We start from the raw sequence: 26,386 nt of genomic DNA, 5'->3' as shown, positions 1-26,386 counted from the left end.
GTGCTCCGCTCCGGCGCCCTGCCTTGCAGGCCCTCGTTGCTTTTTCGGGCAGCGCGGAGCCTACAGGCGCTCGAGCCACCGTGTCACTCCCAGGAGAGACGCGTGGCTCGGGCGCGCTGCAGGCCCCGCGCTAAGTACCCCTTGCCTTCCCCCCCCCCCCGAGCTACGCCTCTGGCTAACTCTGCCGGAACCGCCACCTTCCCTCCGTCCTCACCCCCCGGATCGGGCCCGCCCACTCCCAGGGGCCCCTTTAAGAATCTGCGGGTTTTCACGGCGGAGTTAAAGATACCATCTGGAGCCTTATAAATCGAGTTCCCGCCGCGGGGCTGGCACTCCATTACAATGAAAGATTTTAGCGCACTTTACAACCTCCCCGGCCCGCGCCGACAGCAGGTAATTAAAGCAATAATTGCTTCTGATGGCGCTTCCTAAACGAGGAAACTTTGGTGTTAACCCTGCAGAGCGAAAAGGCTGTGGGTGGGGGGGAGGGGTTGGCCAAGTCACCCCGGGAGGGGAGGAGGTTGGAAATGCGAGGGCTCCGCCCCCACGGTGGCCCCGCGGGATCATAACCTTGCGCGCGAGTCCCTAGGATTATATTTTTTAAAAGTGCAATGTGTGTGTGTTCTTCCATCTACGCGAAAACCGTTCTATTTTGAGTGACAGTGATGTCTGAGCAACGTATGTGTTATTATAGCATACGTTTTATTTTATATGTGAGACAAAGTGGAGCTGGATGCAACACCCCCCCCCGCCGCCGCCGCCCAAAGCTTGCCTTTGTAAACACTGCGTTTAAAATGAATGTGTAAGATGAATGTGCAAGTGACATTATATTTTAAAAATACAGTAAGTGCAGAATTTTGACTATCACAAGAAAGCCCTGCTGCCCCCCCCCACCAGGTGGCCTGGTGGTTTCTCCCTTTGCCCCCACTCCTGACGGGTAATTTGACTTAACTAAAGTTACTCTCCTGGACCAGAGCCACGAAGAGTCGGACACAACTAAACGATTAAACAACAACAAAAGTTGCTCTATTGTTCTATTTATTTATGTACTCCATTTTGAGCTACCTCTTTCTCCAAGGTGGCCTGGTAGTTTCTCTCTTTGTATCCACATAGCAACCTTTTGAGGTAGGCTGGGCTGAGAAGGAATACAGATTGGCCCAAGGAGACCCCATAAGCTTCAGTCACTCAGTGGCTTCACCCAGCAAGTTCATATGCTTTACCTTTTTCCCCTGCCATCCCTCAGCACTGAAGCCCCAAGATCAGCAGTCCCCAAACTAAGGCCCGGGGGCTGCATGCGGCCCAATCACCTTCTAAATCCAGCCGGGAATCAGCGTGTTTTTACATGAGTAGAATGTGTCCTTTTATTTAAAATGCATCTCTGGGTTTTTTGTGGGGCCTGCCTGGTGTTTTTACATGAGTAGAATGTGTGCTTTTATTTAAAATGCATCTCTGGGTTATTTGTGGGGCATAGGAATTCATTCATTTTTATTATTTTTTTTCAAAATATAGTCCGGCCCCCCACAAGGTCTGAGGGACAGTGGATCGGCCCATGGCTGAAAAAGTTTGTTGACCCCTGCCCAAGAGGATGCTTAGGAAATGTATTCATCTTACTTTCCTAAAGCACATAGTTGGACATGAGGTTTAACTGCTGCCAAATTAAAGATGCATCCAGTGTTTACGCTGCAGCAGGTTATCCCCTGCCAAAAAAGGCAACTCTGTGTTTTGCACTTTTCTTCCCCATCCCCAATTGTCTTCTTAGATGTGATTAAAATGCTATATGGAGGCACCATATTTGCACATATTGCAGATTTACATATTTCTGCAGGGACCAAGAAGCAAAGCAAACTTCCAAGGCTGGGAAATAGCCTTGTCTTGAGATGTGCCCACCTGCTGTGGCAGGTAGAATAGGCATTAGGCAAAGTGGGGGAATAAGGTTATCAACTTTTTTATCATCCTGTGCTCCTCTGCCTTTAACATCAGCTTCATCTACAGGCATTAGAGGGTGATGGTGCTTATTTCTGTACCATCAAAAAGCACCTTCTCCCGATTTATACAGATCAAGCTGCTCTTAAAGGTACAAGAGCAAACATTTTTCTAATCAGCTGGTAACCTTAGAGGAATTCAAGTATAAGCACCTTGGGAGATGTTTTAGAAAAGATGATGAATATTGGGCATATGAGGCGGCCTTATTTTGAGGCAGGTCTTGCACAGCCTGTTACAAATAGCACCAGCTTTTTGAGGTTTCGGGCAATACACATGGACCAACCTTCTTTTCCTCTTAAATACACAAATTACCTCTTACCAGCCTCCCTCCCTCTAAACTGCAGCACCAGCTTCAATACCCGATGGAAAGTGTTATTCTTCCCCTTCCCTACAACTGATCTGACAAGGAAAGAAGGCCTTGGAGATTCCCTTCTCCCCACCAGCTTCACAAACACTTTTGGGGAGAAGTGGGCTCCTACATACAGCTACACAGACTCAATGGGCTGCAAAGAACCTCAAGGATCAGCCTACGGTTTGACTCAGTCTACGCTCCACCTGTCACAACGAAGGAGAGCGCATTTTACACTTGCCAGATGCGAGTCTAAAAAAGGAGGAGGCATGTGGAGTTCTGGGTTTCTTTCCTAAGAGATGCATAGGGGTGTTCTGGAATAACTTACGGCACATCCATTAAGCTTAATGGAGCTGTGATCTTTCAGAATAAGGGTGTTAGTTGTTATTCTTGGGGGGGAATCAGCCACATTTGGCAATCTAAATCCAATATATCATATTTGATTGGTGTTTATCTAGCCACTTTCTATAAATCACAAATGAAAGCAGTTCCATGACTTCCCTACATAGGGACTTAATGTTCTGTTATTTCCTCGGGAGTACTCAATTGCCCAACTTAGACATTTCCCCTACTATTTGACTCAAATCTACCTCCCTGCATCTTAAAGCCATTTTCTGCTGTCCTGCTCTGTCGTGAGGGAAAACAACTGTTTCCCATTTTCTTTGTAGCAGGCTTTTAAATATTTGAAGACTGTTATCATGTTCTTAATCTTCTTTTCTCTAAGCTGAACATCCCCAATTCCTTCAACTTTTCCCCATACGTCTCGCATTCCAAACCATTTATCATCTTAGCTACCCTCCTTTGAACTCCCTCCAGTTTCTTTGCAGCATTCTTAAAATCCGGTGACTGAAACTGGACATACCATGCTCCAGCTGCAACCTATCTGGTGCCAAGTGAAGTGATAGTATCTAAGGCTTGGTGCTCTAGTAGTCAGTGCAATCGCACATGACACTTTCTGGCACATGCAGTTTGTGATCCACTATAAATATGACTCCATCATCACCAACATCATTAGTTATGCATGGACAGAAGTATGTATGGCATCAGTTGCATAATTTAGATTTTTTTTCTAAAACATGTGTCTAGTTCTCATAGAGAATATCCAAAAATACCCACCCAGACCACAAGAAGCTGCCTTAGACATAGTCAGACGGTTGTCAATCTAGCTCAGTATTGTTTACACCGATTGGCAGTGGCTCTTCTGCAGGATTTCAGGTGGGAAGTCTCTCCCAGTCCTATCTAGGGATCCTGGGGATTGAACCTGGGACCTTCTGCATGCAAAACAGATGCTTTGCCACTGAGCCACAGCCTGGAGATGTGATGCACACAGAGAATTCGAATAAGCAAAGGGTGCTCCACTAATTTCAGTAGAGAGAAAAGATCAATGTGCTCAAAAGAACATGCTAACCCATGGGAGCGCCAGGGCTTCTGCACCCACAATAAATTTCTGCATTGGAGCACTTATCTCCAGAATGCTGCACTTCTTAGGGGAGCAAGTTTGGGTGGCTCTTCCTAGCCTCCTGGTCCACCTTTGTGCCCTTCCTCTTTGTTCTCCTATTGCCACCCATGCATGCATTTCATCCAGCCATTCCACCATTCTCTGCCAAAAGAACTGTAAATTCTCCTAATACTCAAATATTTGGTTAAGAAGAAAATATGCCAATTGAGCAAGTTATGTTAATTAAAGGTATTTGCATACATATTATTGCATACATATTACTGCTTTGCATAATTTATATTAAGCATAGCATTCTAGCACTGGAAGAGGCAAGAAATCCACCCATTTCCTACCTTTAATAGAGGTAGAAATCCGCACTTGATTTCCCACCTCCTAAAGGCTTACCCACAAAATCTAGAATATGGTATGTAAGAAACATAGAACAGCACACAAGGATACCTTGAGCTTTCTTGTGAACAACCTGTAAACCTAGAGAATTAAATGTTTTGCATTTTGAGCGGACGTTTGTGGCTTGTTAAAATTCAGAATCAACCGCATCATATCCTTTTCTAGCACAATCGAGGAGATGGTGGGGGTGGGTGGGTAGGGAACCTTACTAAAGAACAAATAACTGAATCACTGGAGTGCAGAAAGAAAGAGTAGTACCATCTGGATCATAAGAACAGCCCTGCTGAATCAAGAGAAGGACCCACCTAGTAGAGCAGCATCCTGTTCCCACAGTGCACAACCAGGTGCCTATGAGAAACTCACAAGCAGGACCCGAGTGCAGCAGGGTTCTCTCCACTAGTGATTCTCAACAATTAGTACTCAGAGACATGCTGCCTCTGACAGTGGAGGTGGAACAGAGCCATTGTGGCTAGTCGTTTTTGATGTCCTCTATGAATCTGCCTAATCCTCTTTTAAAACCATCCAGGTCTATGGCCATTGCTCTCTTGTGGGTCAGAATTTCATAGCACTCTTGAGAATTTGTACTTTCTTTTGTCTGTCCTGAATCTTCCAATACACTGAGTTTCATTGGATGGCACCAAGTCATAGTATTGGGAGCGATGGCAAAAAACGTCTCCTTTCTCCCCGTCCACTTTGTCCACACCACGCATGATTCTACATTCCTCTATCATGTCGCCTCTTACTCTAAAGTAAAAAGATCCAAATCTACCTTTCTACAAAGGGGAGCTGCTCCATCCCTTTGATGATTTTGGTTGCTCTCTTCTGAACCTTTTCCAGTTCTACAATATCCCTTTTGAGGTTAGGCAAATAGAACTGTACACAGTATTACAAGTGCAATAACACAAGAGATTTGTATAAAGGCATTATGATATTGGCAGGTGTGGGTATGGGTGTTTGCAGTCCCTTAGCATAGAATTCACTTTTTCCACAGCTGATGCACACTGGGTTAATATCGCCATTGAGCTATTCACTACAACCTGGTTCTCGTTCCTGTTCAGACTCTCTGAATGTATATGTAGAATTAGGTTGTTGTTGGTTTTTGCCATGCTGGTCTTTGCCACTTCACAGGCCCAGAGTGAGGGCTTTTCACTGCTACTATACAATTGTATAGTAAAGGGTGTGTTTAAATGTACTTACAACTAATGCATGGCATGAGGAATGGAGTGGTGTTGCTAATCATTAATGATGACATGGTCACTAGCCAATATATGCCTTTCCACATTCATGCAGCCAATTCCACACTGCCCCACAATAATACCAACCCCAAGACAGATCATTTGTAGAGCACCTGGAGTGAAATCTGCACGACAGTTGAGAAGATATATCCTGAGATACATACTGTCAGGAAGGAAGTCCGATTCATTATTGCTAATGACACTGGAATGCAATATTGATGGCTATCCAGCTGGGCAAATACTAGAAAACTGGGATATGCCAGCTGGAGTTGTCAAGCACCAATTCTACCTGGGCTGAGCTCCAGTGAGTTAGCAGCCAAAGACAGGCTAGGCCTGGCAAGCTGTGGCTGGTGTCTCTAGACCACTGGGAAGTGAGGTTAGGAAAGGCTAGCTGGGCCAGCCAACAAGGACTGGCACTTTTCGTTGCCGAGACATGTTGGCTCTGGACAAATTTATTCGAAATGAGGTACCTTTGTGGGATCACCTGTGCTCCTTCAGAGAAGGAAACTCAAGTTGGGGAAGGAGGTTGAGATGGAAGTAGGTGTCTGCTCATGGGAAGGAGCAGTATCAGAGGACACCAGTTGGCCAGGAGCCACAGGACCTAAAACTAATATCTAAATCTCAGCATTTTGTGGCATAACCAATGAAAATAATATTAACCTCCCTGTTGGCCAAGACAAATCTTAGCCAATCATTGGGCAAGTGATATTTATTAGTCAGATACATGAGAGAAATTAAGTGCCCCAAAGCAAGAAGTTCAGCTTTATAAAACTCCAGAAACATGTATGCTCTCCCCACAATGAGTCAGAAGCCACACACAAACACACACAGTTAGATCCAGTGCACAACCCGTTCCCAACCTAAGTAAAGAAAATAAGCCACATAACAGAAAATGGCCAAAGGGACCTCCCCCTCTTTATTTTCATCCATCCATGTCCAGAGAAAGAACCCAGGAGTCCTGACATCTAGTCCCCACTGCGCTGACCTCTAGACTGATTTCTTGTTTGTACATCAATGAGAAAGGCATTAGATGGTTTACGAAGCAAACAAAAGCCAGGTTACTGATCTCTGCAGAACAAACACTCCCACAACTAGGAGAGAACCCAGGAGGGGACCTGACTCTGCATGAACCAGTCCATGGGCAACATTTCTGCTATCTCCAAGGCTTTCATTCCACAGAGGATGTTGATCGTAGGTCCTCGGTTCCTTATGTACTAGAGCTGAAGAGACTACACCTGATGACACTATTGGGATATATCGGGGTAGTATTAGGGCAAGGTGGTTTCTGGATATTCCAGTCCCATAAACTAGAAGTGGGATGAGCACTTGCACTAGTTGGTAACTGGTAGCCTCTGGGACAGTTGGTTTCTCTAATGCTATTTGCAAAAGCTATTATATGCCTTTGCAAAAAGAAAAGAGGAACTTGATAACTAATTTCCTAATTCTTTGTAAACAGTGTTGCAGTCATGCTCTTTGCAAAAGTGGCTCTTCTCTACATAAGATTTCATCAACCTGAAGCCCCCACCCCAATGAGTAGAGGTAGGTTGGGAAGTCATAACTGGGTGAGATTGAAAAACAATATCTGGACTACGGTATTACTATTTTTTTTTAAAGACTTTTGCTTAGGTGATCGGCACTGTGCAAAATTGGACATTAAAAAAACAGAACAGAGAGGTGCAAGACATTGCTTACAGGCTTACCCAGCTGCCCACGTGAGCACCTCCCAACAGGTTCCCTGCTTCTGTTACACACAAACACACAGGTCTTCCTTTGAAAAAAATGAGAAAGATCTAAAATCTTTCTACTTCTGTGGGCCTCTTCCTGGTCTCCTTTGGGTTCCCCCAAGTCCTTTTACGCACTGAGCACTGGGCAGGCTGAACCTCATTCTGCAAGATCCATGCACTGCTTATGCCACTGGCTCTGCATGAGCAGCAAGCTCACATCCACCACACCTGGGCCAAGCTGATCTGGCAGGAGGTCCTGGCTGGCGGAACTGGAACTGTGTCCACCAGCCAGACTGAAGCCAGGAGCATCAAAGGGGTGGGAGGACATGTCAGCCATGAAGAGGTTTACAGAGAGCTGCTCTCTCCCTCACCCACCTTCGCCTCTTTCCTGCCTGGAGGAATCCCTGAGAATCCCAGTGCCAAACAACTCCAAAATTGACAGTGTCTGAGTTACCCAAGACCTACTGCTGCTGTCACTGTCATCAGGAAGTCCCTCTGAAGTGTGATTGCCACCACAAAGCAGCTTCCTTGTGGCTGGTCCTTGCAATCTTTCAGAAATATGTAAAAGTCCCAGGCACCTGCAGCCCCAATCAGGGGGTGATCCCTGGCATGTACGGTGCCTATGGGGCCTGGGCGAGTCCGACTGAGTGGCACTTGGGACATGTAACCTATGCTTCGTAAGAAGCAGCCACAGAGAAGGGGCTTTGCAGCAGCCATACAGCAGAGGTCGGATGCAAAACAAGCCAGAGTTCCCACTCTTATCAAAATCAAGCCAGAAATATCACTGACAGGATAAGATGTGCCATTTCCAAAATATAGCTCCCCATGAGGGGGCTTGTCAAGAGTGAGCACGGCCCACCCAGGATGGAACCAGGCAAGAGCAGGTGCTTCATTTCTGGAAACAGAGAGGTCGGGGCTGAAGCAGCTCCTTATCTTTTACTCCTTGGGGTGGGTGAGAGAGATGGGGAGGCGGCACTCTGCACATGCTCAAGAAATGCTTATTACTCAACCATGATGCTGAACATATATTGAGAGGGAGGGCTGGGTCCTGACATAAATTAACCCCGGCTAGAACCTATATTTGGGAGTCATATCATAAATCAGCAATGGAGGCTGGTTTAACCCCAGCAACCTCAATCCGCCCTAAGCAGCCTCCACTTGCCTGCCTTTTAAATAATTATTGTTGCTGCTGTTGTTACTAATTTTATGTCCTTAGCTTCCTCCCAAAGCAGGCATGGCCAAACTTGGCCCTCCAGCTGTTTTGGGACTACAATTCCCATCATCCCTGACCACTGGTCCTGTTAACTAGGGATGGTGGGAGTTGTAGTCCCAGAACAGCTGGAGGGCCAAGTTTGGCCATGCCTATCCTAAAGGAACCCAGATTGGGGAAGTCTTATGCGTTTCTTGCATCCAATCCAGGGGGCACCCTTGGCTATCAGCTTCCTCCTTAGACTCAGGACTTATCCATACTTGCCTTTCCTCTGCTCTTTCCAGGTGTAGTCCATGGTTTAAAGCTCTGTGTCAAAGCACCCTTTTGTTTGCTCCAGAGTGTTTCCTGCCAAAACCCCACTCTTTAAAGCTCAATCGGAGCAAACATCAATCTGTGGAAAACCTGAACTGACTTTTGCTCCGATTCAGCTTTAAAGAGTGTGTTTTTGCAGGGAAAGCTTGGGGCAAAAAAGAAAATGCTTAAATGCATGTAGCATTAAAGAGTGTCCCTGTGTCTGAAAAGAGTAGGGTAAGAGGTAAGTGTGGGTAAACCTTTAGTGTTGCTATTATAGAATTCAGCAGGGAAGATGAAGTTACCGGAATTAGTTGGCTCTGCCTCTCATTGACTCTAGCGCCACCTGCTGTTGGCCTCCCTGCCTTCCACCCTATCAGTCTCAATGGGCACAAAGTGCCCATGTAAATCTACTTTCCCAATGCCTAGTGTCCTCCAGATGTTATTAAACTCTAGCTTCTATCACACCTATCTATACTAACTGAAGTTGATGTGAGTTGGGAGTCGAAATACATCTGGAGGGCACCAGGCTGGGGGAAACTGCCTTAAAACCATAGTTAAAAACCCAGCAGTTCTTGGCATACCCAGCATCACAGAACTGTGTATCTGATTCTGTCTTACCACCACCCTTTTGTTTTATTTTTCAGACCCAACTGTCATAATTTGGGATGCTGCAACTTTGGCTCTGCACATTCTATGCCTCTTGAAGCACATTCAAAGGATGTTCTTTCCCTCAAAGGATTCTGGGCACTGGAGTTCATTAAGGGTTGCCAGGAATTGTGGTTCTGTGCAGGGTAAACTACAGTGCCCAGAATTCTCTGAGGGAAAGGATGTGCTTCAAAGGTATAATGTTTGCCATGCCACCTGAGGAGGTTAGGAGCTCCTTCCTCAGCCAGTGCCTCTCTCACACACAGCTCCTAGCACACTCCCTGCCGCCAGGCTCTCGGCTGGAAAGCCAAACGGAGTTGCGCTCATGAGACTGAAGTTGGTTCCCAGTTCCCAGCCTCATGTTGTACTCGCAATAAACGGTAGGGCCAAGTGCTGATTAAGTCAGTGATTGTTATAAATGAATTTGTCAGTGGCGGTTTTGCATCACAATGGAATTTAGCTAATTAAGTATTTCAGCTGATAACACTTCTCCCATTACATGCAATTAGCAAAGCACTAGAGGCTGCAAAGATCTCTGCTGCCGCCCCTCCAGCCAACAAGCACATCCCCAGGGCTAGGGCTGGGCTAAAAAGACCACCCAGAATCCCAAAATGGAGGGCGTATTGCTCAGAAATCCTTGACGCTTGTGTTGTAGCATAATCAGATCCCACCCCATTCCTCAATACCAGGGCAAAATAGGAGAACATGCATTGTAGGGGGTATGTATGGTGTAAGGGTAGCAAACCTGTGGCCCTCCAAATGTTGTTTTTAATTTTTTTTTAAATTAAATTTGCTATCTTGACCAAGACAACAACTTCCATCATCCCTGAGCACTGGATATGCTGGTTGACACTAACCAGAGTTAGGGCCCAACAAATTTTTTTTGGGGGGGGGCACAGTTTCTTCATTCCTGATACAGGAAAATGCATCTGCATCATTATGGAATGTGATGGTGACGATGACTGAGCTCCTGTCTTATAGGAATTACTGAGTTGGTTCTGCATCTTGGGAAGCCAAGTCCCATATGATCACCCCAAGTGGTGTGGGTCTAGTAACTGGATCATAGAAAAGCTATCAAATGAAAAAACCAACCACACAGCTGGGGCCAGCCAGCTTGTCAGAGGGAACAGGTCTACTAACGACAGGAACCTCCCTTACATACGACCATTTTATACACAGGGAGTTTTTGTTTGTGTGGAAGAGCATTTCATTGCGGGAGCCCTGGTCTACGCTTTGAAGCGACACAGCTGTGATAGTAGAGGCCGTCATTTCCCATTTTTAACCCATCATTCCTTCCTGTGCTTGTGCCCAAGGAACAGCCATACTCCATTTTCTGTTGCTTTTTTTCTACTAACCTTTCTTAGGCCTAATTCTCACCAAGATGGTGAACATGTGACTGTACCACTTCAAATTGCAGGGGGGAACTTAAATTGTGGAGTGTTTTCCTAACGTTGCCTGCATATTTTTTTTGGGGGGGGGGACTGGAAGCCAGGCTGAAAAGTCTAGGCTAGAACACTTCTCTACTTGACAGCTTGTTTTCTATGTGCAGGGAGTATTTTGTACGGAATAATGGCACTCAGTTGCACAAGTTCCCGCCTGCGGTTTAAAGTAGACCAGGCTTTCTCAAGCTTGGTCCAGATATTTTTGGCCTACAACTCCCATGATCCCTAGCTAGCAGGACCAGTGATCAGGGATGATGGGAATTGTAGTCTCAAAACATCTGGAGGGCCAAGGTTGAGGAAGTCTGAAGTACACACAAATTTACGGTACCACCTGAGTGAGGAGGAGAATCAGGTCCAAGAATTAACACGTCATGTCAAATTAGGACCAGAAGCCTGGCAGTATTTCGGACGTGGACAGCACTTCAATAGTTGGACCAACTCATTGTTGAATCCTGGGGCAGAGCATACGTTGGAGGGAGTGTGCATCAAGAATAGCAGCAGAAAGCAGAGGAGCCTGGCCATAAGGAAGGATGAACAGATAAGAGCATCTATAAGCCTGCCAGCCTCGCTCACACACCAGCTCACCTCTCTGCTATTTTGCCAGGGGTGCAAGACGGTGTCTAGGTCAACAAAGATCCAGAGCTTGCGTTCCTGCTCTGACAGCAATATCTTAACACAGCTCCCCAGTTGTCACTGAATACATTAAAGCGCCTTCTTTAAAAGGCCAGACTACAAACCCAACATTGGTAACATTGACTTATAGCGGAAAGGGCACTGGGCTAATTGGGGCAGAGGCAGCTGGGCTCCAACAAGCTCAGCACAGAAGCCGCTAACAGCTCCCTTGCACAGAGGCATTTCATGGGGTGGTGGAGGGGGAGGGAAAGGGGCTGCCAGGTACTCCCGTTCTGCTGCCTCTCTCCTGCCTCTCCCCACCCACCCCCTTGTTACCACAATTGCTCATTACGGGGAGGCTGCCCTTGCTAATTGCTGATCTGCACCAAGCATCCTGCCTTGAGAGACCCACTTATTGCCCTGATTAATGGCAGATGCTTCCCGGTCGTCAGGCATCAGCCGTGCTGCCGTAGCAACCACTCACCTCAGCAACCGCTTGCCACAGCCACTTCCACCTGTCCCAGATTTAGGGGCCGCTGCAGAGTTGGAGATGGGGAGGGGGATGGAGCTCGGAGTCGAAATCACCGTGGTGGCAGAGCAGGAGAGGGCCAGCTTCAGACAGAAGGATGAAAGCAAGACTTTGTGCAAGAAGAGAGGCCATGGGGGTGTGCCTGGTGGGGTCTGTGGGGCATTTGTCGGGCTGGGGGAGGAGAAGAAACTGAGGTTCTGGGTAGGAAGGGACCACACTACTGAAAATTCCTGTGAACCCCTTCTCTCTCTTCCTCTCAACCCTCTGGGGCAAGACTACATATAGCAGCTGCTCCAGCAAGGAGTGTCAAGGTGGCTCCAGAAGGCCAAACAAATTCTTTGCCTCTCCTTTAATTGCAACTGAGGATCAAACGCTTGGATTCAATAACGTTCCTGCTGGAGCCTCAAGGTCACCCTGAGCCCTGGTCCCTCCAGCTGCAGAGTGGAGGAGGAGACAGAGGCCTTGAGGAGGAAGGGGGGATGCAGCAGGCAGAGGCAGCCACTGTAGACTCCCCACATACACACAGCAATGGGATCCCAAGCTTGCCCCACATTAGAAGGAACATGCAATGAGGGAAGAGGGCTTTCGGCTCTTCCCGCCCTGCACAGATTGCCTCTGCCTATTCCTCCCTGGAGGCAAATTGTGTTTGGTGCAATGCAACTTGCCCGGCCTGGAAGGGGGGGTGTAATTTTGAGAGGTGGTGGTGCCCCCACACCACCATCACAAACCCATCCCCGCTGCAATCTCTCTCCCAGTTCAGCCTCTTGTGTGTCCCCACAAGATAGGGAGACTTCCAGCTCCTCACACATTTCCTGTCTCCTGGCCTCCTTCACAAAATGCATCCATGTGGAGATGGGGCAATTATTTAGCAAGCAGACTTGTGAAGTAGGGAAATGTTGGCAGGTAAGGCCTTGCACAATTAGCACCTTCCTCAGCTGTTCTGTCTCTGTGGTCTGCTCCAGCCCTGCCGGTTCTGTGAGCCATAGTGATTGTCACAGTAACAAAAACGCAAAACCATATAGATCTATTATGTGTGGCTGGGGCTTGTCAAGCTCTGATAGATCCCTGACACGGGCATGGCCAGCCACGGACCTAACATACAATTCCTTTTCCATTCCAGGGCAAAAGCCAGCCAGCCAGCCTCTTCTATGGCCTTCTCACACATCTGATGTGTACCTATTTATCTCTTCTGCAATTCAAATGCAATTTCTACTTAGTTGTTGTTGGGGGGTGTTAATGCTCCTTTTTCCGCTTTCAAGCCTGCATAAACAGTGCCCGCATGTGCACACAAATAGCAGCGTAATGGCTTTGAGTGACATTTGGGGAAAACTCCTAAAGGGTGAGTGGAGGGAGCTCCAGGCCAGTTAGTCTACAGTTGCCCAGTAGGGGGTCTCCTTGCTTCATTCCACGAAATGGCTGGGTTGGCTCCAGCGCTTGTCTGATGACCCAAGCACATAATTACAGCCGCAGGAGACTTTCTCAAACGTCACTGATCCTTCCTCCCTGGCCCTTGCTTCCACCATGCATGCACACATAGCCGGGATGGGGGGTGGGGTGGGGAATGAGCCACCCTGCTGCCAGATGACAGTGCTCATCACCCCTGACCGTTGGCCCTGTTGGCTGACGCAAGCTGGGGTTCAAAAACACGCGCGCACAACCAACCACCTTGTCCAGAGAACAGCTATGGATGTGGGACTTTCTCACGGCCCCTTAGGTTTACTCTAGTGGCTGTGGAGCATCTAGGTTGCTACCATGTGGGTCAGCTACTGAGGGAGGTGTATCTTCTGGAAATTATAGAAGTCCCCCTTCTGGAGCAGTATCCATTTTTCAGTCCCTGCTCCTGGGCTGACGTTCAGCACCGCAAGATAATCCATAGTCCAGTTCAGAGATACAAGCACAAACTGCTAGAGACCCCCAGGCACCATACCAACACAGATTTCCCCCCCCCCATACACACACCTTATTCCGATGCACATCAAAACACACCAACTTGCCTTGTTCAACACATTTGGGCCGGCAAGCACACTTGTGGTTTTTCATATGGAAGCCAGAAATCAGAGGGCAAGCTGCCTAGGAGATCCCTCCTGGGAGCCCAGTCTGACCTGGAGCTGGGCTTGCCATGTCTATATGAGGATCGATGGCCAGGTTGTCTGAGAAGGGAGTTCTGCTGCTCCCAGGACACCCCTAGGAAGATTTAGATAACTGTTTACCACCTTGCAACCCTGCCTGAAACCCTGGAGATCTGCTGCCAGTCAGCAGGGACAATGCTGAGTGAGGTGTACCAATGGTCTGACTTCCTGTATTCTCCTATAGAGAACCCCCATAGCCGCCTATTATGCAAAGCCCCACAACCCATGGGACTAGTTTTGTAATACAGGGACAAATGAAGGAAAATCCAAGACTCGGACAGGATTAGCACTTGAAAGGGCCCTCAGGCAGCAAGATCGATCCAGCCTAAGAAAGACTGGGAAAGTGTTCCAAGCTGAACTACACATGGTGCTGCCGTCCTAGGAGTCCACCACTTTGGAATGCAGGCGAGGGGCTCACAGGAGTGAATGCTCCACATCATCAAAACAAAACAAAACACACCATGCATCTCTTGCCTGTGGAGGGAAAAAAAGGGATGCCAGAGAGGATTCTCGCAAGCTTTCCCCTCAGTTTCTGAATGGTACAGATCAGAAGCCCCTGAATACTCCTTGTGGGGGGGGGTACAAAATGGGCTGCTGCTTTTACACTCTGCTTGTGTCTTTCCCAAAGGTTGGCTGCTGTTAGAACACCATTTAAATTCTGCATGTGCTTATGTTCCTCATTTTCTATGTGCAAGAATTGATTGCATGTGGGGGACGGTGGGGACGGGACATTGAAACACAATATTGTCCTGCATTCTGAAGTGGTGGTTCAGTCCCAAGTGATTTGTATTTGTGGAAAGATTTGCCTCTGTTCCAAAACTTGAGTAGAGAGCAAGTAAGTGAGGGGAGGCATAATAGAGGCACAAAAAAAATCATGCAAGGTGTGGAGGAAGCAGATAGAGAGCTTTTCTCCCTTTCTCATAACAGCAGAACCCTGGCTATCAGTGAAGCTGAATGTTTAGGTTATGGCCCTTGCTCCACCACGGAGTATCTGCATTGCATACAGAAGGTTGTCCTGGTCTTGTTGCTGAGCTCAGTGGAGTGGGACATCAGCCAACTAGAAGAGTCTCTGAGGTGTACATGCCTGGAGACAGAGGCAGCATCCAAAGTCAGGTCCAGTCCTAGGGCCGGCGGGCAAACAGCAATCTATGGGGTCAGATGGTTCAGGGGTCCGGGAACCCGATGATCACAGGGTCCAGGGTCACAACAAGCAAGAAGAAGCAAGGTAGGGCCAGGAACTACTAGCATTGCTACCAGTACCCGCCTACAGCTTGAAGCTCTGCTTAAGAAGGCTGAAGCCAGCTGGTTCTCATCAGTTCCCTCTCCTCTGTTTCCTTGAAGGTTGATCAGCTGCAGGTGGAGTCACTCCCCTTTCTCCCCCTTCAGGCTGCTGTTCAGCAGGCAAAGCTGACCCCTGGCCCATGGCAAAGGCTCCAGATCCAGTCCTTGACATCTTCATGGTAGGGCTGGGACAGTAGGACAAAGACTCATCTGAAACCCTAGAGAACTGTGGCCAACCTGTGTGGGCAACACTGAGCTAATTGACTGACTCAGTATAAGGCAACCTGTCCCTAATGGAGAACCAGTGTGGTGTAGTGGTTAAGAGGGGTCAGACTAGAATCTTGGAGACCAGAGTTCAAATCCCCACCTGGCCCTAAAGCTCACTGGGTGACCTTGGGCCATTCACGGCCTCTCATCCTAACCTACCTCACATACATGCCGCTTAGATCTCCTTGGAGAAAAAGGTGGGATATAAATGCAATAAACAAATACAAATAATTATGTTAGAAGGTTCAGGACAGGGAAAAGTGCACAGAGGCAAACCTGGGAATTTTCTCCCACAACAGGTAGCGACAGCCACCAACCTGGATGGCTTTAAAAGAGACTTAGACAAATTCATGGAGGATGAGGCTATCAATAGGTACGAGGTCTTGATTGTGGGCTTCCCATAGACATCAGGTCGGCCACTGTGAAGACAGGATGCTGGACCTGATGGTCCTTGATCTGATCCAGCAGAGCTGTTCTTATGATGGGGTATGAGGTAGAATTAACTGTGCAGAAAGAGCCTTCCCCCCATTTGAATACATTGTGTGTCTGTGTATATCAGGGTTTCCCAAACTTGGGTCTCTAGCTGTTTTTGGACTTCAATTCTCATCATCCCTAACTAGCAGTACCAGGGGTCAGGGATGATGGGAACTGTAGTCCAAAAACAGCTGGGGACCCAAGTTTGGGAAAACCCGATGTATATGAACACACATGTACTGTTAAGTCATGAGTGAAAAAAATCCTTAATCAATATTTGCTTACAAGGGGGAAAAACATGCCCTAATTTCTGACAGCCTACTTGGTCTGAATAGGGAGGACTTGATGAGGGACATCCTCAGCACAGCTGGAGGAGACGCAGCAAAAGTCAACTGAACAAATCAGGAAGTTGGAGAATCTTCCCTAAAAGGAAATGCTAAAAAAGGAGATCCTTCTTAGTTTAGGAAAAATGATGACTTAGAAAGAACATAATAGAGGTTTATAAAATTTTGAATGGTGTGAATAGAATGAATAGAGAGATTTCTCTCTCAAAATACTGGACCTCTGGATCATCCAAATAAAATTGATTGGCAGCAGACTCAGGATACTTAAGAGTATAGCCATGCAATACATCATTAGCATGTGGAATTTATTGCCACAAGATGTGGTGGAGGCCATGAGGATCAGTCAAAATAATGGTGGATAGTTTGATCAATGTGTCTTAGCCATGAGAATGAATAAAGGAATTCTATATTCAGAAACGGTTTACTTCTAATTAACACATGCTGGGGACAAACAAATCTTCATTATGACCTGCCTGTGATCATCCAAAGGTCATTTGAGTTTCCAGCATTAGGGACAGTGGGTCTTTGCTTATGTTCTTATGGTCACATTTGAAGCTCAGTTCGGGTACAGCGGAAGTGGGGGAGCTACAATTATGGATAATTAATTACAGTAGTAGGCTATTGGAGGGGTGCATAATCAGAACAACCCTGGAGGGGTCAGACTTGGGGTGGCAGTACAAGAAAGGCCTGCATAGGCAGAATCTTAAATTGAGATACTAGCAGATGCTGGCAGGGACTGAAGGTCACACCACTGCCAAAATTCTCATATCTAGAGGCACTTCAGGATTTCTGTTATTCTTATATTGGTGTGATTATATTAACATGAGTGCCTGCAGTTGTTTCAGGAGTAGTTCACTCAGTATTGTTTCCCTCTATCTACCTGGACAAGGAAAACCTGGTGTGAAACAAGCAAAGCCCTTCCATAAGTTCAATTTGCAATCTCTCCAGATATATCTGCCTGAAACACTGAAGATCTCCTGCCAGTCAGGGGTAGACCAAAGGTGGAGACTGTAACACACCAGATATTTTTGGACTCCCAACTCCCAGAGAGCCAGTGTGGTGTAGTGGTTAAGCGCAGTAGTCTCGTAATCTGGGGAACCGAGTTCGTGTCTCCACTCCTCCACATGCAGCTGCTGGGTGACCTTGGGCTAGACACCCTTCTCTGAGGTCTCTCAGCCCCACTCACCTCACAGAGTGTTTGTTGTGGGGAAGGAAGGGAAAGGAGAATGTTAGCTGCTTTGAGACTCCTTCGGGTAGTGAAACGCGGGATATCAAATCCAAACTCTTCTTCTTCCCATAAGCCCCAGCCAGCATGACCAATACTTAAAGATTATAGGAGCTGTAGTCCAACAATTTTGGGAAAGCCAATGTAGCTATCCTTGGTGTGAACTGTAGATGAGAAAACTGTAGGGACATAGGTATAAGCTTAGAAGCTGCCTTATTCCAAGCCACACAATTGGTCCAGCTAACTCAGTATTGTGAAAACCCTTACTGTGGCTTCCCAGAGTCTTTCCTAGTCCTGCATAGAGATACCAGGAGTTGAACCCAGGGCTTTCTGTATGCAAAGTATGAGCTCTACCACGGAGCTCTGACCCCAATATCAGAACACTGGAAGTGTCCATTGTGAGTTTCTGCACCTGCTGGGCTGGAGATTCTAGCCCAAACACTCAAAGGGACTTTGGCAAACAGCTTCTGGAAAGGTTGGGTGGCATTTAGCCTCACTTCACACGAACGCCTCTCTGGTTCAAGAAGAGAAGGAAGTGCCCCTTGCGTCTCCTTCTCCTGCGATATTGAAGGAAGGGGCTGAACGCACCTGACCCCAGCATGAGCTGGTAAGAAACAAAATGAAACAGCTCAGTGCAAGTTGCCCAGCTGATGTCACCCAAAGGTCACCAGGAAGCGTTTGGTGTTCACACTGCTTGGAACGCAGAGATAATGAAAGATATTGCACATACCTCGTTCTGCCATAAGGGGCTATTGTGAAGGAGGGCTCCCCCCCCCCCAAAAAAAGCAGCAGCAGCAGCAAGGCGAGTCTGGCAATTGCCTAGCTAGATTGTTCCAATGGTTACTTTCTTTCTTCCACATGCTAAGAGGGTGCAGCTTATCTGCACCTAATTTCTTGTCTGAATTTGTCTGCCTTCAGCTTTCAGCTGGGGGCTCTCCTTCTGCCTTTGTCTGCTGCATTAAAGAGCCGCCTGCCGTCAGAAATCTCCTTCCGTACCATGTAGGTACTTAGAGATTGTGATCAAGTCACCCTTTACCCTTCTCTTGGAGAGACTAAACAGATCGAACTGCTTTGGTAAGGCAGGGCTCCCTGCCCTCCAGTCATTCTTACTGCTTCTCCCTGACTTCCTCTGATTTATGAACACATTTTTACTGACACTTTTAAAATAAAAAATAAAAAACTGCAATATAAGCAGGGCTCAGGATGCAGGTTTTAGCAACGTTCGTCTTCACGATTCACACAAAGGTAACGTCACCGTCTTCCCATTCCTGCTGCAATGACCCCTGCTTATTTAAGGGGTTGTTTACAAGATAATATAAGGCCAACCTTCCACACACTTTAAAACGCATGAAAAACCACTCTACAGGTATAACCAGAATGCTTGAAGACTAGTAAAAGGTGGACCACCCCTCTTTTCTCTTCCAAAGAGTGTTCCAAGAATGGAAAGGTGATTGTACTACCTGTTGAGGATTATAAAGGAGCACTCTGTGTTAATTAGCCCAGAATAAAAAGCACAGATTAGCACAGAATTGGGAGTACACTCCCAGGAAGATGCACTGAAAGAGGAGGTGGGAGTCCATCAATTTACTATGCTTTAGCTCCTGCAATTATGCAAAGCAAAAGGATGACTAAACACACATTAAGTAATCTTGAGAACACACAATAAAACAGAGGTGGGCAACCTCAGGCCCTTCAAACCCCTCTGTCTGGCCCTCAGCATTCTCCCCTGCTCCATACCCTCCTTGAATGTTTTTGCCTGGCTGGAATGTGTCCTTGAGCTTTGATCATGCTTCTTGGGTGCCTGGGTGTGTGAGTGTGTCTAGAAATTGTCCAGGTCTGCAAAGGCAAAATTTACATCCCTTGCTCCTCCCACTTTTGCCCCTGGCCCCGCCCACCACTGGCATGTGGCCCTTTGGAAGGAATGTGGCCATTGGACAGAGGTGGTTTCCTCATGTCTGCATTAAAAGCTAGAGTGGTGATGCTAAACCACATTGGTGACTGTGATTAATCGGGAATAAAAATGTGTTACTTTATGATAGCTCCCCTAAATTATCGTTACTGTATATGTATTTCTCAGAGAGACTCATAGAGAACTCTCAAGCAAGTTTCATCTCTGGGAAAGGTGACATTCAGCTGTCAGTCTGAGTAGGCTGGCTGGTTTTGATTTGGAGCTGTGGGGGCAGAAAGGTTATATGCTGGTGATCCACCAAGACTGCTGGAAGAGGGGATGGAGGTGACAAAAACCCATAGAGGCAATGGGAGGGAATCAGCATAGGAAAGGCTTCTCAAAGCCCACCCTGGTTTTGAACTGCTGCCTCCCTCCCGCTCCAGAAAGGTGCAAATTTGACAATTCTCATGTTGCAATAGCTGCCCCATCCTACCTAAGCCATACTGACATTATCAAAACCAAGGCTTCCAAAACTGTGGAAACCACCGTAGTGGTTAGAAATGTCTCTTGGCTGCAATCAGCCCTTCTGGAGCATGCCTGCAACTGGTATTCATGGGCACAACAGCTCTGGCATCCACAATCCGGTTCCCTGCAGATGTTTTGAGTATTGTAGTACAGTAACATCTGGAGGTCCACAGGTTCCACATTCCTGCATTAGTATTTAATTATGTAACTATGGGAACATAGGGACCTGGCGCCTGCCACCACAGTCTTTTCTTTCACCTCTCCAATCCTTCACCTTTCTAGTTCTGCCAAGAGAATGCCCCCTCCTACGTCCTTCTCTCTGCCTTTGCAGAGTCCAGACTCAAAGGTCCTTATGAAGACAGCATCTTCTAGTGAGTGAATGAGAGAAAACACCTTCTCATTGTGGGATGTGAAACACGGGAGCAGTCAAGTACAACATCCCTAGAGTGGACATAGAAGGGGATGTCTGGATCAGCCAGTCGGAACTTCCTGTTTCTCCTGGGCTGGGACAGACTTCCTCTACATGTGACTAGAGGTGGGTGTGGCCTCACCTGTGCAGGTAACGAAAGGCATAGGACTGGCCGCCATCTCTCTCTTTTTTGACTACACTTTGATGAGGAAGCATCATATGCTTAGCCAAAGATGCTCTCTTGGAGAGGACAAGGAACTATCTCCCTTATCCAAGTGCATGTAACTTTTTAAAGCTAAGTCTGCCTTCTGGGATCCTATTGTGAACAGATGTGTAATGTAAGTAAACTTTTTATACTTTTATAGAAGACTGTGTTGTGTCTTATCTTTTAGGAGGGAATAAAGGGGGGAAAACCAGGACAATATTATTATAGAGATTTTAGCGAACCTGAGCAATGTATCCACTGTGTAAGTTTAAAAGGGAATGTTATATTGTTGAACTTGTTAACACAAGTTGGAATAGGATATGCCAGACCCGCTAGCGTATGTATGACATTTGCCATGGGATTCTCCCATGGGTTGTCTTTTGTCACTAGCTCACTTGTTCCAAATCTCATGCTTCATAAAGGGTTGCACCTCACATCTGAGCAAATCAAGAACACCAAGCAGACAGGTCAACCCTTTTATATAAGAACATTTCACCTCTGCATAACTCTGTGGGGCACAAGGCACATCTCCGGGGTGTCCTTTGTTTTTATTTTGATCTGACAACCCTGTCCTTTCCTTTTGCTTATCAAAAGGAAGTGGGGTTGTATGCTTCCTTAACTTGTACCTTAACTTAGGCAAGGGGCACTCTGGGGGCACCATGTGTTGTGAAAATAAACAGATGATGCCTTCTCTTATCTCACTACTGGCAGGGCAAATCACAGACGTGGCTGCCTAATGGAGAGGCAGTCCAGTAATACACCAACTAAATTGCAGGCTTCAGATCCCTCCCACTTACATCCACTGGCCCCTTATGTCCCACCCCAGGCACAGCTCAGAGGCATCCTTCATCTTCAGCTGTTGATTTCCGACATCTTAGTCCACCGTGAGGTTTCCAATCAACCCTCCATTGGAGCACATGCACCCTTCACCTGAGGTCACAATATCAATTTCAATAGAGATCAGTTACCCCTTACTCCTTTTTTTTTTAACCAAACCATCAAGCTATCAGGGCAGCCCAAGACAGTCAATGGGTGGACCCCTTCCATGTTCTGGAGGAAATGAAATGGAGGAAAATGGGATTTTAATCCACTTTGGTGTTGTGCAGGGAATGCACCCAACCATAGGCTAGCAGTTATGCTGGATTCATGTATAAGGTGGGGTGTAATTGTATTATGTGTTGATAGTGATTGGGTCACCTCACTCCATATGATCTCCTTGCTCACTCCCCACAAACAGAACTGTGGAGGGAAATTGCCATCAAGGCAGTGTAGGATCATAGAGCTGAACTGAGGGCCATTAGTCTTAAGAAGCCAGTGAGGAAAACCAAGAGACACAACTTTGGGGGAAATGCATGGGAGCAAAAAGAGAGCTAAGGGACAAAGACAATCTGAGACAAAAAGGTAGTTGTGTGATCCTAAGGGAGCAGGCTGAGAAAGTCAGGATTATGGAGCATTGGTGGTGGTGGTGGGGGGGAGACAATTAGTCCAGCAGTTTTTCAATGCTTGTTTCAGCTCTGACACTGTGCCTGGCTACAGCTGATACCGCCATGGCTCCCTGAGTCCTCAGAACAGCACAATAACTTGGGGCATGTGGGATGATGCAATTGGCTTGGGCTCTTGTAGATTTGGAAGAGCACAGAACAAACTGTCTGCATTCTGGAATTGCCTGCCCGCTCTGTGCAAAGGGGTCAAATTGCCCTCATCCATAGGCGAAAGGCTTCCTACGCTGCCAGGATGAGCCACAGCCTCCAGGCAGGTGGAACGCCCACCATCTTCAGCAGGGAAGAGGCCCCCCTCTATGTGGGCCCCTTTTGTGACTGTGCCTCTAGACGGGAAGACTTACCCCCTGCTTGGCTTGAAAGTTGGCTGTCTCCCTACAGGCTGGCACTGAGATCAGTGGGAAGAGCGGAGTGAAAAGACAAAACAGTATCCACTCATGCTCCTCTCTGCTGCCAGGTCCAGGTCCTCATCCTTCAAAGCAGCCTGTGGCATGTGCGGGTTTTCAAAGAATCACTGTGCAGCTCTACAATAGGCAGCTTGTTTGTGCAGTTGGTAGTGGCTGCTCTGTAGAGGGCATGTATTCCTCATTGCCAGGTGTTCTGGCTAGGTGCGTAACTGAAGGGCTCTGTGGCATACAAGTGTGTGGCCAGGAGGCGTGTTGCCTAGAGAGGAGTTGTTATGATCAAAGGCAGCATAACATGTGTGCAGTTGTGTGAATGTTTGCTGGCAATGCAATCACCCTGTCTGTGCATGTGTGTTTGTGTATGTGCACATTATCTTTTGCATTTGTGAATGTGTCTGTGTGTGTGTTTGTCGTGCGTGCACACGAGTGCCTAGCATATGTTTGAACCTCTTGCTGTATGGGGTCGGTGGGAGCTGCAAACAATTTGAAAAGGACCCTTCTAATCCTCAAGAGATCCTGCAAAGTGTGCATCCATGAGTGCATGTGTGTGTGTGTGTGTGTGTGTGTGTGTGTGTGTGTTTCTTTGGTGCATTATGACGGAGTGGCTGGAGTTGAAGCTTGGAAATCCTTCTGCTGATGAGGCTCCAGAAGCAATTCCAGAGACACACCTGTGCATGCCAGGTTAGCTTCCCCAAGACTCCGCTTAGAGAAAGAGGGTGGTAGGAATGAGAATGGCTGTCCTCCTTTGGTTCCATGCTCTGCTACTGACCTGCTGGCTGACCTTGGCAATGTCCCTAAGACTCTGGGCCTCAGTTCGCCACAGTTTAGTTTGGGAATCAAAGCCCTGCCAGGCCTCATGGAGGCTGGAGGGCTGCACTGTTTTTTGCTCAAGCCTTAGATGCTGCTCTGATCAGTAAACTAACTGCCTCTGAGCCCAGCCGGACAGTGAACTCTGGGTGAGCAGATGGGTGTCTTTGTTGGTGAGGAATGTAAAACAATTAGCCAACCCTCTGAAGACACCCTCTGTCATCCTAATAACACACACACACACACACACACACACACACACCTTCCTACATTAATATTCCTCTCTTTGGCACAGGGCAAACTGAACGCAGCTGCACCACTAGGCCCCATGCTCCCACCTTTCGTCAAATCCTCAGCTTGGGGTCCCCATCACAGACCCAGGGCTTTTCAGGTTAAATATATGTACCACAATCTTCTCTCCTTCCCCCAACCACAAACTTCCCCTGCCAACCTCTAGGAACAGCTGCCCCCATAGTTGTTGGAAGTCCCACTTCCAGTATTCCTCCTGTACAGAGAGGTCCCAGTTATCCTGCTGAGGCCAAAGCAGTCAAGACGTCTCTGTTTCACATCCTTCCTACAAAACCCTTCGGTCACCTTGCAAAAAAAGAGAACTGCCTGCCAGATCTGAGAAGCAAGACAAATAAGACGGTGAGCTCCACTGAAGCCAAGAGGAGTGGCAAGAGGGTGGGTGGGGATGGGGCAGAGATGCAGCCAGACACCCCCACGCTCCCCAGCTCTTGCCTTAAACTCAAAGGGCAGGAGCAATGGGCAGAAACGCAAGCATTGAGAGATCAAGACGGAGCCCCGGAAAAGAGGGTGCTTCTGCTGCAGACGCAAGACACACTTCGGTAGTGCCAGGGCAGCGGGTGGCAGCGTTGCACATGGCACCGAGCCCAGTGGCTGCTTTAGAGCAGGGGGTGCAGTCGGGCTGGAAAGTTTGAGATTACACTTGGTGATGCCAAGTGGCTCCCTTTCGAGTCCAGGGTTCCCCGCGCACCTCGACGACGACGACCCGCGCCCACTCCCGCTTGCTGAGCCCCTGGCTTCCATAACACACATCTCGTGCACACTCCTACGACGATGCCACCTGGCGGCTCCATTCCCCCCTGGCTGAAGCCACGGCGCCGTATCCTCCGCCAGTGCCCACCGTACTCCCCGTCGAACCGAACTCAGATGCATCTTCCGCTCCAGCCCCCCCCCCTCACGCCGCCGACGCCCCCCCCCGCCGTCCCCGAGGATGCCACCCGTCAAGGAAGGCACCCGAGCAGAGCGCGAGAGCCGCTCACTCTGCTACAACCAGACCGACGCCACCGCGCGTAAAAAGCGCTCTGACTCACCGTTGGGATGAATGTGGCTAGTGAGGATCGTGCCAGCCAGTAGGACATGCCATAGCCTTGTGCCCAGGCGGGCACCGGCTCCCAGCTGCTGCCATAAAGTCATCCTTCGTTAGGTTAGAGGGTCGTCGTGTGAGGACGGGGCAGGATCCGGCCCAGGGAGGGAGGAAGGGGGGGAGGGGATGGGGACGGCCCAGGGAGCACTGGAGAGGGGGGGGGTGTCCCAGCTGGAGTCTGCTCCGCGCTGCCGCCGCCGCAACAACTCCTCAAGGCACCTCGGGGGCACTTAGTACCCCAGCCCGCCGCGGGCTCCCTGCGCGCTCCATCTGCTGCTCATGGCCGGACGGACCCGCCGCCAGGGCTTCGAGGGGCAGCTGGCGGGGAGCGGCGGCAGGAGAAGGGGGCTCGATCCGGCAGCCAGCACTGGAGCTCCGTGCCGGGAGAGACCCCCTCGCCGGCCGGTGGCGGCGGCGCGACGGTGCGTCTTGCGTGTGTGTGTGTGTGTGCGCGCGCCTCTCTCTCTGTGTGTGTGTCTCTCTCCCTCTCTCACCCTCGTTCCTACTCACTGCCAGGCAGCGCCGGGCTGGCTGCAAGCACCTTGTCCGCGGCAATGCAGAAGAGAAAGAAGAAAGAGCCAGCAAGGGGCTGCAAAACCCGGACTGGAATCCGCCACGGGAAGGGACGGAGCAACAGCTGGTTCCAGACTGACAAGCTCCGGAGACGCAAACAAGCCCTCCTCTGGGAGGAGAGGGAGCCGTAGCCGCCAGGCGGAGCCCAGCACACCTACCTCCCGCGCCGGGCTTGCTCGGCAACGCCGGGTAGGGAGGGAAAGCCCGCCGCCGGCTCGGAGAGGGAGGTGGGCTTGGGGGCCAACGGCGCCCGGCGCTTGGTATTCTGTTATTTTTATATGGCGTGATAGGGACGTTGGGTGGGCAGGAGGCTGGCTCCGCGAGGAATCCTCTCGACTGCCCGGCCTCACAGCAGCACTTTCCCTCCCTACGGGCCCACGGCTTCCCTACCCGCCCCCGGAGGAGCAACAGGCGGCAGCAGCAGCAGTAGAAGCAGTGCGAGGCGAGGCGAGCAGGCTTCCTCGAAGGAAGCCCCCAGTTCCGCCCACTGCCCGCCAGCCCACTCTTCACACAGGACGGGGCCAAAGGTCTCTCAGCCCCGCAGCGGCCCCCGCCTCGCAGCGACCCCGCCGCCGCCGCCCCCCTTAGCCATCTCTGCTGTTTCTGGGAGACATCATCACACCTCCACTGCACTCCTGAGAGGCGAGCGAGCAGCATTCACACATCTCAGAAGAAGGGAAAGAGCGGGAGAAGGGCTGAGGGAGGAAGGGAGGGAGGTGGGTCGGGGAGGAGGGAGGGAGGGAGGAAGAAACCCCCCCCCCCCAGCTCCAGGAGAGTGGACCTTTCCCCTCATAAAGGGCTCCAGTCTCCCGCCCCCCCCGGCCCCCTGCGGCCACAACGTCTCTGAGGGCGCAAGGCATCATTCCCAAGGGGTCCAGAGTCCCGTCCGGCTGCCGCCTCGTCCGGACTCCAGTCCTGGGCTTGTCGGGAGCAGGGACTGCCAATCACCGGCATTTATGTTCTGGACAAACGTCCCCTGAGGAGCTGCCTGGGACCCCCGCGCTCTCCCGGTGCCGTCTCTGCCGCAGCAGGGCGGGGAGCAGAGGTGGGCGGAAGAAAGAAGGGCGCAGGGTGTGAAGGAGCCCGCGGGGCAACCC

General features: G+C 49.0%; 1 protein-coding gene across 2 annotated transcripts in view; it reads right to left on the bottom strand.

Annotated features, from left to right (window-relative positions):
- Nucleotides 1–24,796, bottom strand: part of UNC5A (unc-5 netrin receptor A) — an 86,349-nt gene extending 61,553 nt beyond the window's left edge. For both annotated transcript variants that reach the window (XM_033140426.1, XM_033140428.1), the window contains exon 1: nt 24,664–24,796. In XM_033140426.1, coding sequence (XP_032996317.1) covers nt 24,664–24,766 — 103 coding nt within the window. In that variant the 5' untranslated portion in view covers nt 24,767–24,796. The remainder of the gene's footprint in view (nt 1–24,663) is intronic.
- Nucleotides 24,797–26,386: the final 1,590 nt, after the last annotated feature.

Source organism: Lacerta agilis, chromosome 2 (assembly GCF_009819535.1).
Source record: "Lacerta agilis isolate rLacAgi1 chromosome 2, rLacAgi1.pri, whole genome shotgun sequence".
Taxonomy (NCBI): domain Eukaryota; kingdom Metazoa; phylum Chordata; class Lepidosauria; order Squamata; family Lacertidae; genus Lacerta; species Lacerta agilis.
Note: the sequence above shows the minus strand (reverse complement) of the source record. Positions and strands in the feature narration are given on the sequence as shown.